Source organism: Phaethon lepturus, unplaced genomic scaffold (assembly GCF_000687285.1).
Source record: "Phaethon lepturus isolate BGI_N335 unplaced genomic scaffold, ASM68728v1 scaffold6397, whole genome shotgun sequence".
Taxonomy (NCBI): Eukaryota; Metazoa; Chordata; class Aves; order Phaethontiformes; family Phaethontidae; genus Phaethon; species Phaethon lepturus.
In genome coordinates, this window is record NW_010551064.1 from 115,995 (window position 1) to 136,925 (window position 20,931).

The window sequence follows — 20,931 nt, forward strand, 5'->3', positions numbered from 1 at the left end:
TGGATGGTGAGATGTTTGGGAATAGGAGGGACTGGGAGACAGTATGTATTGATCTCTCTCAGCTCTGGGAAGAGAAAAGTTAGGGAAATTAGAATTTTCTGAGTCGCTAAGATTTGAGGAGAGGAACATACTTCTTGCTTTCTGTTCCTACGCAGACTTCTCCATTCCATCCTGCTCTCTTACTCACAAGCTTCACATGTTGCAAAATTATTTCCTAGAGGCTTTCTAGATTGGCAAAGATAAAATGGATGAAACTGGGGGGCAAAAAGACACTAAAATAGTCTAGATATGAATTTACAGTAAGTTTACTCACATGACAATGTTTTGGCCAAACACTATCAAAATTAGATGATCTCTACCTGGCAATGTTTAAGTCTTCCTATTACCTGACATCAACAACGCATCAGGACTTGCTCCATTTGCTAAAGCATAGAAAATCTATCTTAACAGCAATACGACAACAAGGCTCATAAATGACACAACGCTCAAAAAGGCTCTTGAAATTATTACTCCCTATATGTATAAATAGTCAGTTTAAGTAAACAGTTATCCAGCAACTGCCTTTTGCCCACTTTCGACACTACTCCAGATTTCAACATACCGCCCTCTCAGTTCTTTCTGAACAGCAGCCTTTTCAGGTGGTCTGGCTCCCTTTTTTCTAGAGCACTGTAAAATTTTACTTTAGTATTGCTGGTAATCAATCTCTTCTACCCAGTCTGCATATCTGAGAAGTTTACTATTGCTTTGTGAGCAATTCACTGGCAGCATAAGTAAAGGTGAAAAAATTAGTTTTCTTCTCAAGCCTTTGCTTTAAAGAAATAAAAAAATAAAATAAAAGATCACTTCTTACCTACCAGTATTCCAATCAGAAATGCAACCTGGATGCCTTCTTGCTTTTCTCAAGGCATCTTGAGATTCTCTTTGCCTTTCTTATTCATGGATGAGCCCAAGGCCCAGATATTGCAGCTTACTCATTTCCACAGTAAACATCCTGATTAGCCTTGTCCTGCATTTAAACAAGGCCCTCCTCTATCCTCCTAATAATTACAGCTTCTGAGCACAAATCCTCTCACTAGAATGACTCTGGTTTCGCTCTCCAGAAATACTTTCTATCTTATAACATTAATTTAAAGCTTCTTAATTTTGCTTTCATGGACTTCTGTTATCTTTGTTAATTAACAAACAGTCTCTCTTGCATTTGCTTCCCAAGACACCAGCTTTGGCAGCTACTTGACTCCATCCACAACTATGAAACTTTTTCTAATTCCAAATTCCACACTTGAAATTCACCAAGGTCTCAAGACACTGTCCCAGATGTCATTTCTGAATTTCTCCAGGTGAACAGCCCTTAAATGCTCTACTTAAAGTCACAGGACCTGTAATTTTCTGTTCATTCTTCCAGGAAGAATCACAAGCTCATTGTTGATCTTATTAAGTCTCACCTCTCATCGAGTGTCAAAATGTCAGAAGCACAAGCGTTGCTGTAATTCAAAGGAACCAAGATCCTTGCCACAGACTATATATAACCACCTTACGTTAATTCAGGTATCATATATCCCTTCTCCTGGCATCTAAAGGTAGCACTTTCTGCCAGCTTTTATTCTGGCATCGCCTGTTCATGGATGACATATGGGACAATTTTCTTCCATCTGCCAGCAGCAGGGATCCTATAATCTGTTGTAGTGCTACTTTTTACAATAACCGGTTTTGTACCTTTATCATAGATGGTACTGTTTGATGGCACATCAAATATATCTTTTTATCAGTGGTGCCTGTCCTCTTACAGATGCAAGACACTTGCTTACACCAAGAACATGCCACCATCATCAAATGGAAGTCCCAAACCCAGCATTCCTCTCCCACTGAAAGGCAGATTTGAACATCTAATTGTTCATATGCCAACCAACACTGGCTTTCAGCTGGTTTCCCACTGTTTAAAACTGTAAGGAAGTTTCTAGTGCTTTCATTCATCATAAAGCGATTCTGCTCTGCTTCCACTAAAGTGATCAAACTCAACCACCTCGGTCTAAAAGCCTTGCAGCCATTTGCATTTTTTTCCATAGCTCAAAATAATCTAATTTTTAGTGTAGCAACGTAAATTTTGAGCGTCTTACACTCAAGCTTATCTTTTTCCATGTAAAATATCACTTTTTATTGCAAATTCATTTACATGAAGTACAACCTTAAACAGAAGTAGCAAAATAGGCAGTAACATTATCTGAGTATAGGTTAAAACATGCATTGAAGACTTATGCACAGTAAGTAAAGCCTCAGAAAAGCATTATAAGTTCTCGTGCATACTATGATTTAAAGTTTGATTACTCACAGGAACAGACTACTCGGTACTTCATTTGTCAGGGTTTTTTGGTGGTTTTATTTTTAAATAGACAGCATTTGCATGACACTTTGGGTGCCTGTACACTGTTCGCAATGATGGGCTTTCAATTCTAGCTATGGGCATAAAACAACTACCACAGCTAGCGAAGGTAGGAAGAGTGTGCTTATGTGTGTACTTCTGTATTAACCATAAATTATTGCCTTTTAATTCTAAAAATTCTCTACATCACATGGTTTCTATTTAAAATACAGAATGCCATGCATTCATAGCTGACATACCTGCTCCTTGGAAGAAACATAGATTCTTTAATGAAGACTGAACCAGACAGCAGGATATACCAACAGGTACCAATATCATCAGGGCTGGAATAAAAAAAAAAAAAAAAAAAAAGGACATAGTTTAAGACACTTGATTTAAGTTACTCATAGCACTACAAATTTGCAGTACAAAGAACATCAAAGAGGCAAAAATGCTCAAAATTATGGAAGAAAGCCACAGTTCAATCATTTACAGAACAATTCTGTCAAACTATTCTAATTTCCACTTGCAAATGTACATTATTAGAATGTCACATTTCATTTACTTCACTTTTTAAAAAGTATGTATCCATTTGGTAACAGCACAAATCCAATGAAATATAATTGAAAGTGATTAAAATGAAGTCAAGCTACAATAAATTTATCACATTGTATTCTGTCAAATCCATTACTTTCCTCGTCCTGAAGAGAACTGTAGCATCTTCCCCTCTATAAATAAGACTTCCTTTGCCAATTCTAGACATCTCCTTCTTCCCCATTTCTTCAAGACGGAAATTTGCCTTTCAGCATCAGTCTGCCTTCCCATAAGGTAAGGGAACACTGTATACATTTGCAGATGGTAAACCTACATCAGATTCGTTAATCAACTTTATCTGCTGCTACTAGTCACTCCCCTTTCATGTCCCTTCCCGGCACACGAATAAATTCTCAATAAAAGGGACAAAGATTTTCTTTTAACCTCTCTTCATCCTGTAGAAGAACTGGATGAGGACTTTGTCATCCAGGCCCAGTGCATTCTACTGTAGATTCAGCTCTTGCTCCTTGAGTAATACAAAGTCCTTTTCATAGGCTTAGACTCTTCTTGGGTAAGTTCAAATAATGTTTAGACAGGAAAATAAAATAGTTTAAGGTTACTAGAAATAGTTGCAGCAGAATTCTTCTGCCATTTTGACAGTCTACTTCAGTTTTTACCACTCCTGTTTCTTTCAAAGAAACCCACTAATTGGATTCAAGTACACCGCTACAAATTGCACGAGCATTCTTATCCAAAAACCACATCCCTAGCAACATTAAGAGATGTAGATTACTTAATTAATCTGTAGCACCTTCATTTTTTAAAATTATATGTCTCAAGTCTTTAGCAACATTTAGTTCTAACTTCAAGCAAGAACAGCCCACATCTTTTAACGACAATGACAGCATAGTATTAAAACCCAATCTTAAATCTAAGTAAGCTTTGTGCATGTTAGCAGCGTGTTTTTCATTTGAAGAACTTCAATTTAAGAAGTACCTACACAGCAGGGTCCTCAAAACAAGAGTGCCATTTCCTCAGCACTCACTATATGACGCTTTCTAAAAGGAAAGCCGAAGTTAGAAAGAGAGGGAAGGAGCTGGCCTAAAACAGCTGAGAGCAAAACAGCAAACTATCAAATCTAGAACCGTGCTCTATTTCCATTTTGCACTTTATAACTATGAGAGAAAGGACAAACATCAGAAACATGAAGAATTAACAGAGGAAATTGAGGACGTGATCTATGACCAAGACCACAAGAACTGACTGAAGTGATGCAGCCTGTATTTCTTTTCTACCAGCCCATGACCTGACCGCTGAAGCCACCCTGACCAGTGAAGACCTAACATCTTCAAAACGAAGACTTCAGGAAATACTTCTTTATACTGATAGACAACAGAAAATGAAGTGATAACATGCTGTCACAGCTAAAACAACAAACCATCCTGATTTACGTAGTAGAAGAGCACCAAGCTGCCTTTTCTGAAGTGTGCTTCACCTGCTTGCTTCTCACATGGACCTGTACTGCCCTCAAACTTGTTAGTCTAGGAAAATCACCAGAGTACGTAAGTACAGAGAACCACGTTAAAGCAGATAAACTCAAGGAAACCATTACTTCAAATTAAAATATGGTTCTCGAAAGCATAAACATGCACCTGAGTTAAATCACACATCTTCAAACACTCTTCGCCCCAAATGAGTCCTGAGCCAACAGGCATACAGCCAGCATTGCTGCTGAACTGCAAGTCTGTTGTTTTTTTTCTGTTGTTTCTGCTTTTTAATAGATGCCAGTCTAAAGACAAATAATCTGTACTAATTAGCGTAGTTGAAAATTTCTAAAATAGTCATTTTCAGCAATGGCTGTTAGACTGAGTGACTTCCCAAGCTGCTGGGGAGTAACTCTATTAGGATGTCAATGATAGTTTTTCCATGTGCATTAGAGTGCATTATATTATCACATAGATATGTGCATTAGAGTGCATTATATTATCACATAAGAATTTTTGTAGGGTTTTTTTCCTTCCTTTTTGTAAAAACTGGAATTTCGACTAAGCATAACAAAAAGCAATTTCCAAACATAAATTAATACAAAAAGAATTTTAAGAAGTATTTAAACCAATAGTAAATTTTTTTAACTTTTGCAAATCTAGTAGTACACAAGCATTTTTCTTCCCCTCCTTTAGAAGCTGATGAACTATTTTAAATCCTTCTGTCAAATCACTTATTTGTAAGGAGCTTTAGCTATCTTGACTCACTGGAGATCTTCATCTCCAAAGAGAAAGGCAACCACTGGCTTTCACAAGCATCAGTCAGTATGTTCAATATTCAAATTCATCTTAATGCTGGTTTTGAATCTCCTTTTGAATCCTTCAACAAACAGCTATAATGATTATACACATAACTGCAGTGGTTTACATTTTTCTTATTTGATCACACACAGTATGACTTTTCACTCAGTTAAGCATCCAACTCAGTTTTATCTTTTTTTTTTTTTCCCCCCGCCAATTCACATGTTTATCCACTTTCTCTGTAGGTTAGCTCTTCAACAGTTGTTGCTCTTTCTCACTTATCTGGCATGCACATTATACTTTATCCACTTTATATATAATCAAAAGAAGCATCTGTTCCCCCCACCAATTCACATGTTTATCCACTTTCTCTGTAAGTTAGCTCTTCAACAGTTGTTGCTCTTTTTCACTTATCTGGCATGCACATTATACTTTATCCACTTTATATATAATCAAAAGAAGCATCTGTTCATTTGACAGCTGAAAGGGCTGATTAAAAAAATAAATCAACCTTTAGGAAATACCATCTGATAGGGTTTGTTTTCCTTTTGCTTTATGTGTACTTAGATAACTTTTTTCTTACAGTCATGTTTGAAAATTTCTAAGCTATCAGGTAGCTTAGAAATTGTGCAAAACAATTCTACTGTACTCAATTCCTTAATTATCTAAATAAAAAAAACATCTTCAATATTGCTGTGTCACAAGAGTGGAAGGTTACTACAGAGCATGTCTGTATTCAAGGTACCTCCCCCAAAATACACCACGTATTCTTTTAAATTTTCATTACTAGACAAAACATCGTAAATATTTCCAAAACAGTCTCCAAGAGCAAAGAACACTGATGGATTTTCACTCTCTTCATTCTTACAACTACTAGTGTCTTAATACAGTCTTGAACAAAACAAACCCCACACATATAGCAAATACATTCCTTCCACCAGAACACACATGCTTCCCTCCAAAGAAACTACAGACAAATGAAAGCCTGATCTCTTCCTTTAATGTGAAAATATATTTAACTCCTGCACTTCTCAACACTTGCGACACTTTCAGTTGTTTAGAATTAAGCCTCAAAGCAGCCATTTGGCAGCCAGTTTTTGCTAGGTATTGCTGTTACAAAAAACCTGTGCAATTCTTCCATTTTAAGGACCCTGGGCTCTCTGCAATGCTATTCAAACATCAGGTGGCTTTCAATCAAGCCTCCATGTTTTCTGTATTTTTCATGCTTGACATTTGTTAATCAACAATGCATTTGCATTCTTCAGGACTTTTGTGCCTGTAATAAAGGACAGAAGGAACTATAGAAGAAGCCTATACTGAACTACAAAAGCACTTCAAGCCACGTGAGGAGTCATGCAAATACCATTTTACCCCACGTAGAATAATCACACTTGAAAGGTTTTCTTCGCAATCACATTTTACACTTTGTTTTTAAACATCAAAATTGAATTCTAGAGAACAAATCTAAGCCTAGTTACAGTGTTTTCTTTCACTGCTAGAACACTGCCTACCACTGGCAGCCCAAAGAGGTATCTAGAAACTGTGTTTGTCTTCCTAAAGATACTTCTGTCAAAGAGATGACAGCAAATTGTGCTTAAAAGGGTTCTTTTGTGGACAAGACACACCCCTGGCTGGGTTTGCAGGAGCATATTCAGTGTGTGTAAGCACTTTATCCAGAATTAGATGAAACAGAATAAACGCTGATGAATTCCCCGCAAAGGCATCCTTAGAGCGAGGTTGGGGGTTTTTTTGGCCTAAGGACAGTTGAAGGGAGGGTCCAGTAGCACCTGTCAGTCAAGCTGATGTAAAAAGGAAAGACATTTACTTAGGTAAGATCTTTCTAACTAGTTTTGTAAGGGTGCCACTGCTGTCCGCCATCACCACCACCACCACTGCAGCAGCAGCTGTCAGACACTGAGAGACTGGAAGTGCAGCCAACAACCCCGGCAAACAGCACTTCTACCTAGTTTTGAGTTCCTCTCCCCACCCTCCCGCCAGCCGTGCAAGGCTGCGTGCACAGCAGGAGTGGAAATACTTGAAATTGGGAGTTATTGGCACATGTTGGACATTTCCAAGCACGCATTCACAGATTTTTTTTGCAGGCAAGAAATTACTTTACCTGTTGGTCTTAAGTGATGGAGTACATTGCCTGAAATATGTAAGACTGGTGGGGGTTTCTTTGGGGTTGTTTGGGTTTTGTTTGTTTTTTTCCAGCTCATCTACTGTTCTGGATATTCATCTGGATGAAACTCAGGACGGTTAAAGTTATATTGCCTACCGAATACAGCACAGCTATACAGCTTCCCAAGTTAGAGAAAACAAGATTTATTACTAGGAAAGTAAGATGCCACAGGCAATTTATCCTGCAGAGAATCAGAACGAAGTCAACCCAGAAGTCACCCATTAAAGGGGCAGTCAAAGGAACAAAATCAATACATGTAGTCATTCTGTCCTACCTACATTAAAGCCAACAAAAGCCCCAGTGAAACCCTGGTGACACAAACTTCCATCCGTGCCTTACAGAACCAACAGAACTACGTCCAGATTCAAGACACCGGCTGCACTACAACTGTAACTTCTGTTAGCACACTAGGATTAGACTAATACCCGTTTGTCTACACACACTCAAGGCATTTGACTGCTGTGCAGAGGAGAGAGTCTAAATCTTAAGAGTAAGAAGCAGAGGAGCAAGAGATCTTTAGCAGAACATAGGCTTTGTATTCTGTGAAGACAACAACAAAAGGACTCGGGTACGAAGACTTCACGTTCTTCTCTTAAAACTACTATGACAGAGCTACCTACTGATAAAGTTTTCAGAATACTCAAGTTCTAGCAGCAACCTTGAAGTGGTGCAAAACTGAAAGCCAATAGAAAATAGTCAGCCATATGCAGACTTTATTAATAACCTCCACTTGCTGAAGTTAGTTGTACAAATTTTTTTAAAAAAAAAAGCTACTTTAAACCTTGACTCTTATATTATAGCACTTTTGCGAGCAGGGGATTTCCTGTGGAATCTATATTTAATTTCCCAGAATGCAAGAAAGCTTGATTTACAGGAATTTGGGAGCTAGGAACGGAAATCCAGAGACTGGATTGCAATGCCTTCCCATTGCGTTTCCCTCCCCAGCTTCCTTGACGTAGTCCCTTTTGCGCAACTACAACCTGCAGCCAGACAGCACACTTCTCCCCACTGAAAATGACACAAAAAGCTGTAGACAGAGCTTTGCAAAATAGCTTCATAGCTGTCACTCTACCTGTTCTGGTTGAACATCACCAGGCTGTCCCCACTGATAAGGTTAAGCAGTATTTTCAGACTTAGCCTACACATTTTTTAGCACATGACTGTTCTTTCAGACCTCAGAGGTACTCAAAGTTCGAAAATCAGGAAGCGTTTATAAATCTCCAGACTGCCAAGATCCAAGAAGTTTGCAGGCTCTCTGAAAGTCTTCAGCACCCGTATCAAACTCTTCATGCTGCGAGCTATTTGTTCCACTGGAAGGTGCTGCTTCTTACTCCCAGATCCCCAACTGGTTGCATATGCACTACTTAAAACTAAAGTTTTACTTTCTAATTAAAACAAAATAAAATAAGTATAAAGCAATCTGTCACACTTGTATACACCAGGTTTGTAACTGTAAGTCTGAATCAATATTAACAGCATATCAAAGAAATTATGCACCAAAAAGTAACGTGTTTCAATACACATTCCCCACATGTACTGATTCTATAAGGTATCTATAGCAGCACAGGTTTTCCAGTTGTAGCTTTCAGATTTCCTGGTCACATAAGATGCTGAGAAACCTTCCTAAATGTTCAGCTACAGTAAAGATTTAAGTCAATCTGTTGAAAGACCCAATAAAACTCAAACATCTACACCACCTCTACTGTCTTCCCCTACCCTAACAAGCCCTGATGCATCACTTTCCGTTAAAACTTCTTTAGAAATAGCTACATTTTAAGAACAGCAATTGATTTAATTCTCATTCACCATCAAGATGAGATATAGCACTACTAAAACCTCTGGAATAATCAATCTTATTCGGCACATGCTTACTTGTGTGCATTTGGTTCAACAGAGATAATGAACATCCTAAGTATGCACCATAGCAAGAACTTGCAGGTCTTTGTGGTGGCTGCTTTAATTCTGTCAAAGATGACATCGCTTCAGTGCAAAATTCAGCACCTGGACTTGAAAGCAGTAAGTCTTTGCTGCTCTGACCACCTTCTGGTCATTGGTTTCTCAGCCAACTCCTTTAAGACAGCACTTGAAAAAAAAAAAATAAGCAGTCTACAGATCTCAGTGGAAACAAGCATGGAAATGGCTTCCATGTCATTACTGTTTAATAGTTCTTTTACAGGAGATGCATCTATCCTGACACCTAAACAACAGAGGTGTCATTCTCCCTCCAACACTGGACCGAATATTCGGCCCAGCAACACCAGATGCTGGAAGGACCCCTAACATAAGTCAAACATCAGCACCCAGAACTACTTTCCAATTCAGAGGCATTTACCAAGTGACTTCATAAAAAGGTCATGAAATTGGCAAGAGCAATTTCTTGGTTGTGAAAGAGCTAGTTAGAATTATTGTCTCCATAAATCATTCAAATTCCAACCACTAAAGAATTCACTCAAGATTTACGTTTCAACTGGATATAGTACCATTCCTACAAGCTATAACATTTGTAACTGTTTTGATAAAACAACTCATAACAGAAACCAAGATGTACCTAGCAGATTACATTTTCATTAAATCGTACTCAATATTGTTGAAAGTTGAATACATTTTAGAAAGTAAACACAGAGTAATTCAGAACAGAACTCGTTCATGCTCCCAGATCTCCACTGGAGAGGGGCAGAAACAGTGAAAATTTGACATGTCAGAACTGGGACTTCTTTCAGGCATTTAAGCAAGTGCTTAAATGTGTGAAGTCACAAGAAGAAATTAGAAAGAACATTGCTCTGCAAGCTTATGCTCCAAAGGATATTGTTTCAGCAGATTAATCTGTTTCTCTTTGCTCATTTTAGTTATCCTCTGTATGCTGAAAGCTGTAGGTAGTTTATCGTTTAATTGAATAACCATTGCCACAATTAGACATGAGCCCTGAAGTGCCTTGGGGTGTCAAACGTGTCTTTTAAGCATAATGATTCTCTCAGGGAGACATCTCATTGCCTGAACACCCTGCCCACTAGCACTGTATTGTTGTAACACTCAGAATAATCAGAAAACCGTTTACTCACATTGTCAGCACTGTCTATAATCCTCCTTAATAAGCTAGTTAAGCAGTTACCTGACATCTGCCAGAGCATTTTAGATGCTCTTGATGACATTAAGAGGTATATCCCAAACACAGAAGTAAAACAGATTGGGTACTTAATGCAGCAGCCACACACAATTTTCAAATACTTTTTTTAATTAACACATTAAAGTTACACTTTTTCTTACTCCTGATCTCCACTCTAAATGTAAGTTAATAAATGTAAGAAAAAGTTAAAATATATCCAGTAATAAAACCGATAACTCAGAATGTAGAACTTCTAATTTTCACTAAGCAGACACCTTGAAGTGCGTATTTCAACTGATGTCTATGATTATCTTTTCTTAAGTGGACAAAATATGAAAATGGGTGTCTTGTCTCCTGGTAGCAAGAGTGGGAAATAAAGATGAATGAATCACAGGAAACAATTCCTCAGTATTCAGGAAAACAAATAATCAGAAGTATGATTTTTTTTTAGAGAAATTTATTTGTATTCTTTTCCACTTCTGAAATAAAATCAGTAAAATGAAACAGAAAATTCAATCAAATCAGAAATTACTGCAGAGTGTCAGTAATGAGTGTCAGTCTAAAAGCTGATTAAACAGGCAATCAATAAATACATGATGCAAATATACATATGCAAGCTAATTGACCTATTGTCATTGAAGTCTTGGTATTAAACTTGTACAGTGAATTAGCCCTTGATATCAGAAGAGAAATTCAGAACAAAAAAATAAGTCTCCTAAACCATCAGTAAAATAATGACAGAAGTAGTAAAATAAAATGACCTTGCATCCAAAACACTTTGAGGTCAATCAAGACAGATAATTCTGCTATTAAATCTTACACCCTTCTAATAGGTCTCCAAAGTCAAAGCTTTTATTCTCAAAATTACAACAACAACAAAAATGATAGGTTTTATTGAAGCATTTACAGTAAAGAAGGTGCAAATTAAAATACCCTCAAAAAAAAACACCTTACTTCAGTCTTCATTCAAAGAAGTCTCAAAATCAGGTCAAACAATAACACAAAAATTTGGAAATGGCTATGCAAAGCCAACAGACTGTAACATTGATCACTGACACTATTAAGAAGCCTTGATTCAGCGTCTGCTTATACAGAGCTGACTGCCAAGTCCTTGAACGTATTTGTTTTAATGATACACATTGCCTAAGAAATTCCCCACAGAAAATGTATCCACAATACAACGTATAAATTCAGGTTCCTGATTTACTGCAGTGCAGAACTGGCAGCATCCCAACGCTACTCTGGCAACTGGCCAACTATCAGAAGGTGCACTACACCTTTAGGAATACTTTAAGTAGAAGAAAAAAAAAAAAAGAAAAAAAAAAGAGACCAACCCTGCTGCAGCAATTCTTTGCATTATTAAATATACTGCTGCATGACTTCCACACGGATGCACAAGCAGAATGAATATATATTGGCTGCAGAGGTCTACCTCAAAATTCAGATACTGACCCAGAGAGATGCTTCAGACATATTCTGAGTTTACTTTGTATTCAGAGCATCTTAAATAATTTTCACAGTGTCTCAGATTTCTACAAGACCAAGAAAGAAATCTTTTATAGGGGCTCTCTGAAGTCACGAACATTCAGTAAACAAGGACAGTAAATGCAGAAATGTTACCCAAGTGTCCGCAAACAGGTACATCCTGTCCAAAACCCAGAAATTCTGGTTAGAAGTAAACCATTAAAGAAAAAGAGAGAAGAATTTTACTGACAACTCAGAATATCACTCGTGGAAACATCAGCTTGATCCTCATACACTTCTCTAGCAATTCCCTTCTGTAGTGTTTTAGGTTTTATCTACAAGATATAAAGCTTATATAGCTATAGATCACATATATCGTATCTATACAGAATAACTTGTCTTTAAGATACCACCATCATAAAACTTCTTGAACACACACATAACACCACTCCTTCATAACACAAATGTATGCGTCAGAAGACAAATTTCAGTGAGGTGGTCTCTGCAGAGCTGTTCTGTTTAAGAATCATGCACCAAGAGCTAAAGAAGCTTTCAGCTCATTTTTGTCACACTCCATCGCACAATTAAGTCAGGCTACGCAGAAACCTACAGCAACTTTGGCATCACTTCTTGTTCTTTTGTACACGCTGCTTCTACCCTCCTGAGGGTCTTCAGGGCAATACACTGCTGTGAAAGAACCCGGAATTTGCTAAATGTCACTTTTATTGTAGGACTTAAAGTTTGACTCTCAGATTCCCACCCTGAGATGATACCCACCATAGGTATTTTAGGAGCAACCAAAAAAATCTTGCTCCTTTATTTCCTTTCAGGATTTCATTCGTTTCAGGCTTCAACAGCTGGACCAAGCCAGTTCTGGAGAAGGCTGCATGGCTAGCCCAAAGTAAGTATTTTGGATCTTGTGATTTGCCACAGTGTCTAAGACTGGATGGTGATATTACAGCTACCAGACCTGAGAATTTGGTTCTAAACACTGGAATATCCCAAAAGACCAGCTGAAATTACATATCCTTTTTGTAGCCTTCTCTGCTTCTCATCCCCTTTTCCCTTCCCCTGCCCTCGCCCCCCCAGTATAAGCACTACAGTCTTAAAACAAGTCCATGTTTTTCATCTCAGATTGTCTGGCAAGTGGGGAATGAGGAAAAAAGGAAGACAAGACATAATTGTACAAATAAGACTATTTATTACATGTCCTACCTACCACAGTCAGTAATTTAGAAACTAAGAGGTTGCTATTCCTCATTTCAGCTGTGGACATTCTCTGCAGCAATAACTCAATTTTACATGTAATATTTTTTTCTCCCATCTCTAGTTTATATGTATGTCTTCTACTTTTGTCTCACACTACAGTCCTCTGAAAACCCTGAATTTCATTAAAGCACAGAAGACTGCACAACTGAAGGACATGAAAGCACACAAACATGTTGACAATTAGACAAGAGCTTTTGCCAACCATAGACATTAACACTAAAATTCAGGTCAAGATGTCCAAGAGATAACCACTGTTCTTTACACACTTGTCCTTTTCTAAGAATCAATGCAATCAAAACCACTAGCATACTACTAAATTGCTACAGACTGAGAAATGTGTTACTGATTGGAGCTTAAATCCAAAATATACATCTTGCAGTCTTCTCAGGAGGGACATGTGGGAGGTAGGAGCATATATCCTATGAGGCTTTGAGTGGGAGGTACTTTATAAAACTGAAAAAAACCTTTACAGTAACATAGGTTGGATTTTTCCTTGTCATTTTTAAAAACATTACAAGCACAGCTACGTTAGTTCCAGGTTCAGTTGTACTGAACCTAAAGAGAAAGTGAACACAAAAACATGTTGTGCATGGCAATTCAGAAACACATGAGATTTTACTATCAAGTGACTTCAGACAGCAGGTCATCAAAACTTAAAATATTTTCTGCCAATCCAGTACCTTTAGAAAATATGGGAAGATTAAAAGACATACAAGACTTCCTTACAGAAAGACTTAAGCCAAACACCACTGATGTATACACACAGAAACATCTAACAGCATGGCCAAAAAACACATACAGCCCCTGTATGACTAATGAGGGGGAAAAAAGAGGTGCTTTTTTTATGAGACATTCATTTACTTATCAGCAAAACATTTATTGCCAAATATTCCCCCCTGCCATCACAGCAAACATTTAAATTTTGATCTGAAAAATTTTGTTCAATTGTCAAGAGCTATGTACACCCTCTACAAATCTGCTAAACTTTGGTTTCCAAAGAAAATGCTAATTAGAAACTTACTGTTGGAAATGTCAAGAATGACTATTATGCAGATACGAAACAAGAACTTTTCTTTTCCTTCGAAGTACTGATAAACATATATCAAGTGACCAAACTAAGTATTTTTTTTACATGGGATCTTTAAGAAGTTTTGAATAAAGGTAGCAGATAAAAAAAAAAAGCTAAAAAAAAAAAAATCACATATATGTGTCAGGTAAAGCTTAGTTCTGAAATTTTGCCTTGCAGGTTTTAAGCCCTTTACTGCCCATCAAATGAAAATAGTAGGATGACTGGCAAATGAAGAATAACTCGAGCTGAACTGCCACTTTTAATAACCCAGTTTCCATTTAAACAGGGAGATGGCCATAGGGTTTGAGAATTTGTCACTACCATGTACACCCGCTGATAGTAAAGTAAATGCAGATGAGATGAGCCAATTTGAAGCGACGTGCTCCATTTTATCCCTTTGGCCATAAAAATAAATAATCCATAGAGATACTATGAAAATTAACAACTTTATTTTTTTAAATGGAGGATAAAAAAATTACTCTGTGTGTACTGAATGCAGATAATTATTTTCAGTATTGCACACATGCAATATACATTTATCTTTTTGTAAGCACAGCTGACAATGCAGATATAAACAAAATTTTCACAATGAAAAAGTTTTGATCAAATAGAGCAACCGTATTAGTTTTCATGTTAACATTTAGGGATAAAGATTTATCTTATCAACATTGAGACATTAAGTTGTGCCTCAGGGAGAGGTCATACACACAGGTCAATTAATAGCTCCAACAGCTGCAGCTATTTTAATAGATTTTTCCAATGAACACAGAAGATTAGCACCCAATTTCAGATTCCAATGCAAGTCATACCATCACGGGGTGGGGGGGGATGGGGGGGGGGCGGAACTTGTAACTTAGAGTTCAAATTTTAATGCTCTTTTTAAAACCTTAACCTTCATGACCAAAATAAGACTCCAAGTGATAACTTCTGGCACATTCAATAAAAATTGACCAGGTACTATGCTCCAAGCTCATTTCCTATAGCTCATAACTGAGTGGATTGATTCTAACCTGGCTACCATATTGCTTATCTCCTGTAATACTCAAAGAATTTTTCCAAACTTGTACATTGTAAAAATTGGAATTGTTTTTTAGAACAGTACATCTTCAATACATATGCTGAATTTGTGAAACAAAGAAAAAAGGATTCCTCCAAGTTCATTATCCTGAAAATAGAATACTGAAATTACACTGCACGTTCCATGGGATATTCTTACCAAGTAGGTCTCAAATCGTTCAGTAAAATAAAATGTAAAGCTACAACCCAGAGTAACAGAACATGTATTTCGGGCTTCAAAACACTGAATTTTTAATTAAACAAAGAAATATTCAGTGTTAACTTTTAGGTTTAGCCCATTAAACATTAAACAGAGATGTAAAATGCTAGAGCAAGCACATTTTGCATTAGCATCTGTATCCAGAAACTGACAAACTTCCCATTAAATCTACTGAATAAATCACAGGGGGGGGAAAAATGTCAAGGAGCAAGTAAATAGGAATGACAGGCAAACAACCAAAGTGAAGATGAAGTCACGTGAAAGGAGTGACAAAGGAAATCAGCGCAAAAGAATTGCAAAAAGCACTTCAAGTTAACCCAGATTTCACAATTTTCTGTTTGTGCATTGTATTTTCTCAGGCATGTATTTCCCGGTAACTTTTGACTGCTTTGGGTATATAACTAGCAGCTTTGATCCATTCATCATGTAATTCACATTTAAAATTGGGTCTAACCAAAACTCTAGTACATAATGGACACAAATCAACTGCCTAGAAAAGGACAAATCACTAGCACATCGGTCACTAACAAATTAGCTTGTAAAATAAATAAAGATTATATTGGTATAATTAAAATTATCTATCCACCTATAGATTTTGACCTTGTGCATTTCCTACACATAACTGATTACTGGGTTTCATTGGACATTAATTTAACTTTGCTGAATGATCAAGGCTTAGCATTAAAGTTTGTTCAGTCACATCTTCCTCCTGATGGTCAATATAGGAAAAGTTACACATGTATAAAAGGTGGCATACAGATGTGTTCTTTGTATGCTTAAATGTTCAAATAATACCAGAGAACCCAGAAAAATCTGCATTTAGAGTCTGGTTTAGGGGCAGTAAGTGAAAATCTGATAAACCTTTTCTTTCAGTAAGTTGCTTGCATAAATGAACCAATTGCAATTCTCAGATCTCTACTGTAAATCTGAGCTGACATTAGATCTCATCCCGGCTAATTATAAGCAGTGTTAGATATGTCGATTTGGCACCGCTGGCATGAAAAGCTGGTTGGTACTACTTACACAAAATTGAAATGAGACTAAATGACAACTTACTCTTATGAGAAGACATCCCACATCTCCTAATTCTACATAATCTTGCTGGTTATAAAAATTAATGCAACAGACATCACCAGGCAAGAGTCACTGTTAGCTCCCTCCCTGGCACCAGCAAATTTCTCCACTGTTTGACAATGAAAACCAAGTGGCTCATTTATGTTTACAGACTGTACGCTGGGTGAGGGTGTTGCCATTAAGCTGTCCTTAATACACTTTAAAATGATTTAATTCTTTGAACATCACACGAAAGGAAGCAGAAATACTTACTAGTACAGAACTTCATTTGCTTCATGCCTTTCATATCTAACGGTTTCACACATCAGTCTGAAAGAGAAGGAAATAAGTCATTTTTAATTACGAATCCTATCAGTGTCACAAAAGATTTCACTTTCTAAAGTTAGTCAGCATTTCCATGTTTGCTTCCAGCACTTGCAGTAACTAATCATCAATCTAAAGCTAAGCTGATTTTTAATTTAAGAGAACAAATTGTTAAATCTAAGCATTGAAGTTATTAGTTCACCGAAGATCAGATTTGATTTAGGACACTAGATGTAATTGCTCCCACAAAAAAATTTCTGTAAAATGGGTAAAATGATACTGATTCATTTTATAAAGTGATCTGATAAAAGTGTCTTTATAAGGAAAGAATTCAGAATTTTAGAGTGGATAGAAATTTATGATATGTAACGCTAGTCAGAGATACCGTGATCTAAAAACAGCTCCCTTTTTTCCAAGACAGGCTCAACAGATAAAACAAGAAATTATGTTGCATGGTAAATTGATGCTTTTCATTTTGCTAAAATTTAGCAACCTAAAAATTATCATGAGATTTTAATGCTGAAATCCCAGAGGGCTCAAAGGGGAGAGAATTTCCTGGAGGAAAATCCTCTGTCTAGAGGGGAGGATTAAAGCACTTTTGCATTCACTGTCTGCCTGACAAATGTGGCATAATAGAGAGCAACTATAACAGAACTCGCTGTGTATTAGGAAATGCAATGTTAACTTGGTGTAAAAAAAAAAATTCTACATGCCATTCCTGTCTATTGTCTTAAGGAAACAGACCCTACAAATTACTGGGGGGTGGGAAGGAAACAAACTGCACTGCCTCCCTTGGACTTTCTGTGGCTCTGAAGCAGACTGCAAACACCAAGGCTATTTGACAGACAGTCAGAGATTTGCCTAAGAGGCTCATGTGAACATTCAAATGAGGAACTATATTTAGATTTGGGAAAGAAATTCTCATTCCTCTCAGGATCAATCATCAGAACCTCAGTGCACCAATGACCAGCTGCCCCCAATGATATCCTAAGCAGACAAAACTGCTCAAGAACTTCTGCTCAAGCAAAAAGTCTCAAAAAAGTTGATCTGAGGCCTGGAAGCGTTGGTCTGGGTTTGATGTGACATTTAAAAGGCTTCTTATTGCCATTGCTCATCATTTCCTAGATCTTTCATTTCAATAGCCAACACGCTGCTACGAAAATTACCTTAGCACTCATCTCATTCAGGATTTTACTTATTAATTCTGCCTACTAAGAAATAATGCTTTTTCTGTCCAGAAGTGGCAGGCTTATAGTAGTATCCTCATTATTCATAAATTTTTAATAGGAAATTGAGATCTTAATTCTGTTTGCTAAAAAAAAAAAAAAAAAATTAAAAATCAAGTTTTACTACCACAGTCTTTACCCTACCCCAGTATTTCATATCTACTCTTTGGACCATCTTTGAGAACTTTTCTTAGAGGAAATGTCTGTATTGTATACAATTAAGTATTATGTATTGTGTATCAATTTTAGCTAATGAAAAATCATCTTGCTTCCTGGCACAGCAAAACACTTTTTGAACCACAGAACATTCTCTCTTTTTCAGACACCCCCCCCCCCACCATAAAACTGGGTCTTGCCAAAATCCTTTACAGACACCGAAAAGCTGCTGTCTGCTTCTACCCCCTGGGTCCTCATCTTCTCTCTCCCATCATCTGTTTTGAGAGGGAAGCGGAGAGCAGACATGAGGTTACTGCTGTGAAGATACCAGAAGAGAAGTCATTGCTAGCAGTTAGATTTTAAAATTAAAATACTGGTTAAGGAGAGCCTGTGCCCTACTGGTCTGAAACGATGCTGGGCAATGGGCCATCTAAGAGTAGGAGTTATAGGAACCAGAATCACTTTAACAAGCAAGTTTTGTTCCCCTCTGAATTGGGAACGAAGGAAGTACATTCTTGATAAAGTCAAGCAAGTTCACCACCCGCACTGTCCGAGTTTCAGAGCATTTTGATCCCGTTATTAGGACAGGAATAGGGGAGAAAACGCCTGTTACAGAAGGTAGCCAAGTGTTTCAACTCTTGCGTTAAACTGAAACGGTTAGAAATTACAGTGATCAAGTAGTACAAACTAGATTGCTTCCTCAAATATTTGAAAAATTGAATTAGTTCTGGTCAATACCGGCACCTAATTTTCGTTCGAACGTGATCTTTGTCTGCTTCCTAAACAAACGCAAGAAATTCAAGATGAGATCATCAGCAAGCCATAAGGTAAGTTATTCACTGCTAGAGGCTATATTTAATACGCTAGTTTTTAACACATCTCAGAGCTTCTTGTGGCACCCCACTGCCACAAGAAATATTGTATCCTGAAGGATACTACAAAAGCTTTCTGTCCCACATCTGCTGGGAGCCCAGCCTTTTCCATGTATGGTACTGTAAACAGAAGCTCTCTTCTAGGAATTCACTGCGCTGGGGGAGCGAGTTCCACACATTCCTCAGCAAGAACCTCATTCTGCACAGGAAGCCAAGAAGCACACATCAACATACCACACAACCATATGTGCACACTTTGATCTTTGTAAACAAGTTAACATCAGTTCAACTTCATCTATGCAAAACTTGATGTGCTAAAAGTCTTGCATACAATAGCATAACACAAAATACCTCAACTGAATGTGACCGTGGCCTCCTTCCAAAGCAGAAGTAACTACACAGGCTACTTTGAAGTCAACGTTCACATTGCAAAATGTGTCTTCAGCACTTTGGGAGAAAGAAAACCCTGCCTTTTCTTTTCTCCAAATTACAGAATATTCACTGGGAAATGTGGACTCTGACGGAGTGACAAAGCAAGAGGCCAGAAATTAGAACCTAAACCAGCATTAATCAGGTCAAAGTTGCTTCAGCATCTTCAGATGTGGCAATCGTTGGCAAACCCCAGATTGCAAAACCATAGTAATTTACGTTCTCTACCCAGAGAGGTACATACATACAGGAGATGTGCTGGCCTCCTCCTGTGTCTGCTAGCCTCACACTGATGTCCAAACACTCTTAGAAACCTCAGCTGTAAGATGTTTATGAGAAGACAACTGAAACAATGACTTAAAAATTAAACAAACACAAGTCTTTAAAAAAAAAAATAAAGTTCATCTGGAAGTTTTTACTTGAATTTATTTGACTCATGAAGCATTAATAAAAAAAATCTGTGGATGACATTTATTAGTAACTTTTTACCAAGTATCATTTGCATGCATAGTACATAATTTGCCCAAAACTTCCGCACAAGAGCAAGCACAAACTGAAACAGAAGATGAATAACAGACTGTGCTATCACGATTATCACATCACATAAATGATTTGGATCATGTATGGACTTTCATTCAGGGCTGGAACTTGTACCCTGTACGTAAAGCGTTTACTTCTAGTCTGAAAGTTTGAGAAGAAAAACACATCCATAATAGAAATCAGGAGGGGCAAATTGGAATACATACATGCACACATACAAGGAGAAAGCGTTAGGACAATAAAGAAAGGAAGAAATGGATGCAGTGACAGCCAGCTTCACAGCTAGAGGTAGGGTACACAAGAGTAGTGTGTAGTTACGAAATCTACTGTACCTTTGCTTTGTTAGTGCATTAATGTATATGTTTTTAATGATAAAATATCATACCTTAGCTGATGCTCTCTCAGATTAGACAAGGCTTCCATTCCATGTAAATAGGAGTATACAATCTCCAAATCCTACAAACGCAAGGAAAACATTATTAGGATTCTCAGTTCGGTACAAGCTGTTAAAATACTGTTTCTACAAAGCTGTCCTAATAGGGGCAGCAAGGATATTTGATACAACATATTTACAAAAGGCTAAAGGCAAATTGTAGGAATACCTTTGATTATACATTGTAACCTGACATGGGGAACAATGATGCTGTATCCACATTGGAAAAGATACAAACACAGAAACCTTTCTGCTTTTGCTGTCATTACTCGCATCCAGGAAACAAGTCTGGTCCAAAATTCCAGTGAACTACTTTGCAACTACCACTGTCCTCCTTCCCAATGCCAATGTACCCAAAAA

At 37.4% G+C, this 20,931-nt stretch overlaps 1 protein-coding gene across 1 annotated transcript in view; it reads right to left on the bottom strand.

Moving 5' to 3' along the window:
* The window catches only part of RAPGEF2 (Rap guanine nucleotide exchange factor (GEF) 2), a 134,206-nt gene extending 113,618 nt beyond the window's left edge, over positions 1-20,588 (bottom strand). The window contains exons 1-3 of the mRNA XM_010290754.1: positions 20,524-20,588; positions 16,865-16,921; positions 2,617-2,700 (exon numbers count right to left, since the gene is read on the bottom strand). Coding sequence (XP_010289056.1) covers positions 2,617-2,700; positions 16,865-16,921; positions 20,524-20,561 — 179 coding nt within the window. The 5' untranslated portion in view covers positions 20,562-20,588. The remainder of the gene's footprint in view (positions 1-2,616; positions 2,701-16,864; positions 16,922-20,523) is intronic.
* Positions 20,589-20,931: the final 343 nt, after the last annotated feature.